At 39.9% G+C, this 8,681-nt stretch overlaps 1 protein-coding gene across 1 annotated transcript; it reads right to left on the bottom strand.

The window, feature by feature from the left end:
- Positions 1-557: 557 nt before the first annotated feature.
- HOATZ (HOATZ cilia and flagella associated protein) lies at positions 558-2,872 on the bottom strand. The gene is made up of 4 exons (XM_036258267.1): positions 2,647-2,872; positions 1,625-1,660; positions 1,083-1,144; positions 558-590 (listed from the first exon to the last, which is right to left on the bottom strand). Exons 1-4 carry the CDS (start codon positions 2,870-2,872, stop codon positions 558-560), a joined length of 357 nt encoding a protein of 118 aa, XP_036114160.1.
- Between the last annotated feature and the right edge of the window lie 5,809 nt (positions 2,873-8,681).

Here is an 8,681-nt window from a genome sequence, read left to right as displayed (position 1 = left end):
AATTCATAAGTTAATAGAAGAACCTGGGGCAAGGAAACCAGTTCTAACATATTAATACAATAGTCCATTAGCAGAACACCCACCTGTAACTCCTATTACCTTGTCTTAATTGTTTGACAAAAGATGAAAACTTTAACCTTTTATTTTAATCCCTTCCAAATGGAAAGTAAATGAAACTTTAACTCCAAAGCGCTGAAGAAGCTAACTTTTAGTGATTTTTACCTCACTGAAAATTAGGCTCCTTCCCTCCCTTTAAGTCCTAGTATTAAAAAGTACCTAATATCCTCAAGAGAGAAGTAAATGCTGACTAACTATTTCTAATTACCTAATTTGTTTGGAAGAATCACCAATAGTCCACAAAGTGAATTAATGTAATCAGCAAACTCAAATTCATTGTTCTGTAATTTATGCAGAATTGCCGATAAGTCTTTCTGAGTTTGCCAATATGTGCAATGATTAAAGACATTAGGCCAAAGCAAATCCTTTGTCTTTGCCTTTATAGTACAGGAACAGTTACAGGAATGAAATTCATCCATTAACCAAAGTATTTCTATAAATCACTGCATTAACTGCTGAGTTAAAGGCTGTTTCTGCATCACAAAAAGCAAACAAAGCCTATTGCCAAAAAGAGATGTATTGAGTTGATTTGACAACACCAATGTGTTTAATTTCAGCCCTTAGTGGAAATGGTTCTAGATCACAGATTCACTCTTCTGACCATTTAATTTTGACCTATTAAGACAGTCAATTATATTCCATTTTTCCTGATCTTATAATATGTCTATTCTTAGATACATTGTATATGGTCGGGGGACTTATTGAATGCAAAGTATGTGAATCAATTTTTCTCCATTTCCCTATAATTTTGTGTTCCTACACATCCTTAGGCTTTTGCAAAAACTGAGAATAGCCAGTTTAATAGAATTTTTTAATCTTCAATTACAATTCTAACAAAGGTTTTCCATTTGTTCAAGCAGACATACCAGTAGTAGAAAATTTTTATATACATATGTTTAAAATGAATAATTGGGATTATTTAGAACATTTAATAAAAATCAGATGACATTCTGATGTTGGCCTACCTTTTGGAGATACATTTTTTTCTCCTCAATCTTTAGGGTTTCAACAATGACAGCTGTTCCCTCTAAAGAAAATAAAGTAAAACTCAATCCAAAATAATTTTATCAAGATTTTACAATAATATTCATATAAAATTGCATGAAGATGGGAAGGTAATACAAAGAGTAGGAAGGTAAACACAAATACATACTGTGTCTTAAAACTTTATAAACCAGATTCATAAATAATAGGATGGAATTAATTAGCTATGGCTGCAGGGAACCTCTAATCTCTTTAGAAGATGAGTAAGTCTAAGTCCAGAGACAAGAAAAGGTCTCTAAAGAGAACATATTTTGTATCAGAGATTCCAATTTCCACATTCCCATTCAACATTTCATAAGAATTTAGATACTTTCCTCTGAATAAATAGGGTGGTTCCTGAGGCAGGGTTTTATGCATTTCAGAAAGTTATGCCAAACTGTCAAGTTGTATTCTTATACTTACTACACATTTTCTGAAGAATCTTCGAATCAGGATGTTGAAAGGCATAAAACTTGGTACTTACTGTTTTCCTCAAGGAAAGACTGCATGTAACTTCTCTCTAAAAATTACAAAAGAATAGAAATCATTGGAAAACCACAGCATTAAAAGTATTTAAGCCTTCTATACCTATAAAAATGACATAATAGTTTCTACATCTTAGGCCTCACTAAGGTCTATGAGATTTCATGTTTGAACTCAATTATGTAAATAACTATTCTTAATAACTTTAAGCCAAGATATAATAATATTTCCCCAGATCCTTCTATACCCTTTAGCCAAATAGATGCCATAGCCTCAGGGATACTTTAAGATGTACTTTTAGATGTAACAAATATACATGATCCTTCAGAGTAGAATAATTGCTGAGAAGTTTTAAGAACTATTGGTATAAGGTTTTAGACATTTCAAATAAAAGATTCTTATTTTAGAATTAGGTTTGATAAACAAATGGATAAAGATTTGGCACATATATCCAATGAGATATTAGCTATAAAAAGGAATGAAATTTTGCCATTTGGGACAACAGGATAGACCTAGAGAGTATTATGCTAAGTGAAATAAGTCAGACAGAGAAAGACAAATGCCATATGACTTCACTTCCATGTGAAATCTAAAATACAAAGTAAAGGAACAAATAAAACAGATACATAGACTCATAGATACAGAGAACTAATTGATGATTGCCAGATGGGACAGGTGTTAAGGGGATGGATGAAAAAAGGTGAAGAAGAGATGAGAAAGTAAAAATTGCCAGTTATAAAAATAGTCACAGGATGGAAAGCAAAGCATAGGGAATATAGTGAATAATATTGCAATAACTATATATGATGGCTACTAGATTTATGGGGGTCAAGGGGAATCATTTCCTAAGTTATATAAGTGTCTAATCACCATGCTGTACACCTGAAACTAATATAATATTGAATGTCAAGCACAATTTAAAAAAAAGAATTATGCTCAGCAGTTTCTTCTGGGAGGGGCTCTGATATCTTCCATGTTGTTTAAGGTGAAGGCAGACAAGATCAACAGGAGGCAGCTACTCACCAGGCGCACTGCTCTTGGATGATGGCGCCATGGGTAGACGCCTACTGCTACATCCGGACAGCACCAGTTGGGATTCTTTAGGAGGATACATTGAAGCCCCAATCCAAAACTGCTTGGCCAGGTTGGTGTCCTTTGATGAAGAGCCAGTGAACACCAGTAATCCCTGGGGACAAATTTCACAGGACTCCTTTCCTTGATTAGGAATTGTACCTGGCCTTGTTTCCATGGCAACTGAGGTCGCTTCTCCAAGCTCCCTGGCTCCTCTCCCAGCCCTGCCTCTCAGAGAACCCTCAAGTTGGCAACCTGCCTGAAACCCTTAGTTTCCTCCGTAGATGTTGGAGTCCAGCACACATTGGTGGGCCCTCTGAAATCCACTTCCGCAGTGATCACAGGCTTTGGGACCAGTCTCAGCCTCAGAATCCCGATAGGAGAGTCAAAACATCATTTGGGGGCGTGTCTTGTCCTGTTGGAGTCAGTGGAGAAGCATTTCAGCTCTCATATCCTGGGTCAGCCTTCTATCTGCCTCCCCCATTCTCCAGTTTCTATCCCCCAAAAGATACCTAAATAAAGCTTTTAGTTCCTTAGCCCCATTGCTCCAATCCCCTCTACCACACCAGATTGCCATAGCTCGTTTTGGGCTGGGTTTGGTTGGAAAATTAAATAGGGCAGTTAGCATTTTATTGGGAGCTAGAGGCCTGAACTGGGCCAGTGGGTAATCATGTATGTAGTTTTTGTTATAATCTCCCCCTCCCCATTCTTTAAGATAAATTTTAGGAAAGAAACTGGATTTAGATTGTAGCTGCATTTATTAAATGGGTCCCTCTAAAAGCTGCCTAGACTGCAACAGTGTAGATGATTGCTTAAAAGAGGAGATAAGTCTGATGAGTGGACTCAGTCCTTTCATGAAAAATAAAAAAATTTGTTAATGTGGTCTTACAAAAATATTTACAAGTGCTTGTGAATAGCTTTCCCAAGAGATTTTGTTAATCTAGGAACCGTTTAATCATTTCAACGATGGGAATTTGTGATTACTGACCAGGAATTGAGATGCTCCTTATAAAGGCAATTTAGGAAATGAACAGATGCTTATAACACAATTGTTGACATTATGACACTTTATTCTTTCAAAATATAAATACAGTCTTATAGAAAAAAACTTCAAAAGTTTATAATTACAGATCTATACAACGACATATATCAGGTAAGAAAAAAATCCTATTGCTCAAATTCTCTGAATGTTTTCTGGTTAAGAGCCTGAAGAACTACTGAAAAATTATATATAAAAATACATATATGTTATAAATGTATATATAGCAGCTAAAATAATGATTTCTCTCTTGGCTGAGCTATTAATAAGCAACAGTTAATATTAGCAAATTCCAATCCCACCTCCCCCAAACATTGTTGTACACAGGCAGCTCATTTGGATGAATTCCCAAATCTTTTTACCTGGCCGTGTAGTTAGTGATTGGTACTGTCAGCAATCAGCTAACTACACTGCCTGGTAACTAGACTCACAAGAAAGAAAAAAAAAAAGTTTACTTTCATCACAAACTGCAGTCTCAAGTAGGCACCTCCATGCATTGTGATAGGCAAACCTTTGGTTCAGCTGTGGCTCATATTAATTGGTAGGTTTGTGAATGCCTTACTAAATGATGAAAAATAGGCACAATGAATCATTGCTATACCGCATTAAACGTTACATAGAGGGCTTCTCCCAGCAGTTTAAAAGTCTGTATTTTACTGTTAAGGCCATTAAATCCCACATATTTCGCCTTCCTTACATGGGACTGCACAAGCTTGCTTTACTCAGAGAGAGGAGCAGCTGAAGTGTATCGGAAGCAGCAGCCCGCCGGACTTGCAGGGGTTCACTCGACTTGGGCAGCGCGCTCTCCACGCAGTGCAAGGCCCATCAAATGCTGACGCATCAGATCTCGAAGCGCAGCTTTCTCCTCTCAAATGTTTCAGGTGGGCCGTTTGCTGCCCACGGTGGCGTCCTCCTCCCGTTGGGGCGACGGGTGATGCTGTGCCTTGTTTTGATGGCAGTGGAGTTAGTGATTGCAAGCACCAAAGTACAATCAGCTAATTACACTGCCTACAAACCGAGCACCGGGCGCCCGCGGGCTGCCGCTCCCAGACGGTCCGCAGCGCTGACGCGATGTCCCGGAGCCGGCGGGCCCGGAGTCGGGACCCACCTCGACCCTACACTTCACCCGGGACGACGCCCGCAGTGCCTGGACGTGAGGCCCAGGGCGAGGGTCTCCGGAGGACACCACTGGACCCACCGGGGACCCTCTCCCGGCCCGCAAGCTGCGCTGCCCCGCGGGACTCGCCGCGCACACTTGGCGTGGCACCCCCAGCGGGCAGCGCTCCAGAGGGGACCCGCACCGCCGGGGCTGGCCCCCAATCCCAGGTGGCTTCCGCGAGCGCCCAGCCGCTGGCTTCAGCCCTGCGGCTGGGTTGGCGTCCGGCCTCCGCAGCTCCGCAGCCTCCCGCACCACCCAGGGCCCTCCCCCTCAGGTCCCCTTCCCCTGTCCTTTCCCCAGCGCTTTCTTGGGCTGGGCTCCCACCTCCCTCAACCCTGGGCCGGGGTCCCAGACTACTTCTCTACAGTTCCCAGCCCAGACCCTAGAGCCCGCTCTCTTAACCCCGTGTGCCCCGCAGCTCCGAGCAGCCGAGTGACCAGGGTCCTGGCAAGCCAACCGCCCTTGGAACCCCGCGGGCAGAGGGGCGGGGCGGGCACGCGCTAGGGCTGGGTGGGGGAGGGGCGGGATGGGGGAGGGAAGGAAGCTGTGAGAAGGGGCCCAGGGCGGGCCCCTGTAGGGAAGAGGCCCTGGAGACCAAGGCACAGATCCTTACAAATTTTCTCTACCTGATGTGACTGGAGGAACAAAGAGCTCCTTCTGCCTTCCGAGTCCCCAAGAAGATCACTAGCCCACTGTTCATGCCCGCCTTTTTAGAGAAGACAGCTTGCCCGCTACCAAACTGTGTGGGCTGAATTTTACAAGTGGAGATAGGCCTGGGTACTCTGTGAGGTAGGACTGACTTGGAGAGTTTCATCTGCACTCTTTTTTAAATCCTCAACAGAGGATACCTTTCCATTGATTTTTTTTTTTAAGTGGGAAGAAGGGAGGAAGAGAGAAAGAGAAACATGGATGTGAGAGAGATACACGTGGATTGGTTGCCTCCCGAAAGACGCTGATTGGGCCAGGGATCCAACCTGCAGTGGAGGTACTGCCCTTGACCAGAATCGATGGGCCTCTGGTCTGCAGGCCTTCATCTGCACTCTTGCATCCCTCTCATACTCTTAGAGGGCCATGAGGGGAGGTGGAAGGCTGGACCTTCTAGTCAAATAGCCAGCCAGCTGATTAGATCAAAGTATGGTCCTGATGAGATCGAGGCCACAGTTTTATACTCTCAAGATCTGCTTTAGGCAAAAGTTTTTCTACTTACAGCACATATTTATTTAAATATCAGCTATATGTTTATCTAAGGTGATTCATTCCACTCTCTATATGTACCATGTAGGTGGTAACAAAAAGTGAACACATTATTTGCTGTTGGAGACAGTGTACAATAAATTACTAAACTGAATAGAGACAGAAGGGGGTAGGGTGGGGCATTGAGAGTTTGTATGGTCAGGGAAAGGTTTATGGAGCAGGTGACTCTTGAGTAGGTCCTTGAAGCAAAACTAAATTTGAACATTCAGAGTGAAGGCTATGAAGGCCAGAGAAACAATTGTCTTGTGACCAGTTCCATTTTCTTCTCACAATTTCACATTTGATAGTGTAGATGTGTTTCTATGTGTGTTTGGAGTAGATTAGGCAAAGACAATTACAGAAGATTTCTGGGAGACCTCTACTAATAATTGTTTCTTTTAGTTACTTCTTTCCCCCTTTTCCTTCAATGAATGAATCAGAAGATATTAAACAATATTCTCTGATTACATACTTTGTGGAACTCAATTGGACGTAGCTTCCCTACCCCCAACAGTTTTCATGGACCCACTATAGAGCACTCATTGTTGACCCTGAAAGCTTAGTTCTAAATTATTTTCCACAAAAATTTTCCCAGATATAGACTGATTCCCTAAATCCAGCAAATGGTCCCCTAGATGCCACTGGTAACATGGATGGGACAGGTACTCTAGATCATTCAACACAAATTCCAAACTCACACTAGTAAAACACCAGAAGAACTTCCCAAGGATCAGTTTAAGTTACAGCATTATCTCTGAATTTTAAAGCGTATATTTTGCCAAATTTATTGTTTGTTCTGTGACCACCAACATGAAGAGTAAGAAACCAAAGTGAAGTATAAAATGTGCAGTACAGAAAACATTAATGTAAAAACATTAATGTAAAGTTAATGAAATTTTATGAAAACATTAATGTAAAGTTAAATTGCAAAAGACAAAAGACAGGTCATTTACAACTAACTATAATTTATATTCATCTTATCTTTGGGAGAGGCACAATATAACACATTACGTAAATCCCTTGTGCTCCTTTAGAATGTACAACAAAGCAAGCCATACCAGGCAACACACTGAAAGCAGCTAATTAAACTGAGCTCTCTATAGATAACTCTCTATAGATAGCTCTCTAAGAGCCAATTTTGTATTTTATAGTTAAATATACCTATATGAATACAATGAGGAACAAAATACCCTCTATTCCATTAGCAATATACCAACTTTTAAGTCTTGATTAGGGCATAGTGACAAAAACAAATCTGTTCTTTCAAATTGTTAGTCATTTTTACCCAATATAAGATTTACTACCTCTTCCTGATTGAGGTTTTATGATTATTAGTGGCATCTTGCATATCTTACCTGAACTGGATTGCTGTCATCCAAGGCATTGTTTGCAGTAGATGCCTTGAAATTTAGATTTTTAAAACTTTTCTTCAAATATAATTAAAAAAATAAAGAAAACATATAAAAGTCATTAAGATGCATTGCCTCCTGAAATAAATTTTTAAAAAGGCATTTTATCTTGTAGATAGTACAAGTAAAGAAGTTAAATAATGAGAATAAATGTGTGTGGCCTAGTTCTGTTGTGTTTTTTAAAAAAGAATGCTTATTCTTAGGGTTGCTGTTGATTTGGCCTGCAGTTACTAGAGAGACTCCAGGGATCTCAGTCCCTTCATGGTCATGTCTAGGCATGCCTGGAGACCAGGGAGACCCATGATTTAATCTAAGTAAGAATGCTTGTGGTGTTTAAATGCCCAAACAGAGATTGTGTTTGTTTTAGACAGTACCAGGAAGACACCTTTCAGGGGAATTATGTACTGTTTTCTTTAATTTCTGGGCTTTCGGTGCATAGGGAGATGGGGAAGGAGCACCAAGAAAAGGAGATGAGATTAGTGACTAGAAGGAAACCAAGAGGGGTGTATAAAACAAACACTGTCTGCTTTGGCTTGGGCAAATTTATATTGGCTAGATTTACCACTCCTGCATAAAAGACTAGAAGTGATGCGAGTTGGAAATTACAAAAGATGAAGGCAATTTACTTTCTTCTTTCAACACACACAAATATCCCATCTGAACTTTTTTTGTTTTTCACAGCTTTTGAAGCATGTTGTAAGGGAGAAAGAATGAAGAATTAGACTGATTAGAAGTTATTGGAGTTTATCAGCTTTTTAAACCTATTTTTTTAAATGCATATTTTCTCTTAGGAAATATAAAACCATGTTTTGATTTTATATAAATCAATAAATTTTAGGTTATCTCATTAACATTCATGATACCACATTTAGGAACTAAAACTAGTTATGTTGAAGCAAGACAAGATTGAAGCCAGCTCAGTGCCTTTGAATGTGTTTAATTATGAGAGATTGATTGTCTTTCTAACCAAAATGAACTGCCATCCATTTTTCTAATTTTATACTTTTGATTCCATTTCATTGTACTCTAGTAAGAGTGCATCAGATACTTAGTTAGCTTCTTGTATATATTTATTGATTAATCAATAATGCTGCTTTCAATATGAAAATGTTAAAGTAATATTTTAGTAAATCAGAAACAATCTAAA

This window comes from Molossus molossus, unplaced genomic scaffold (assembly GCF_014108415.1).
Source record: "Molossus molossus isolate mMolMol1 unplaced genomic scaffold, mMolMol1.p scaffold_m16_p_13, whole genome shotgun sequence".
NCBI lineage: Eukaryota > Metazoa > Chordata > Mammalia > Chiroptera > Molossidae > Molossus > Molossus molossus.
Note: the sequence above shows the minus strand (reverse complement) of the source record. Positions and strands in the feature narration are given on the sequence as shown.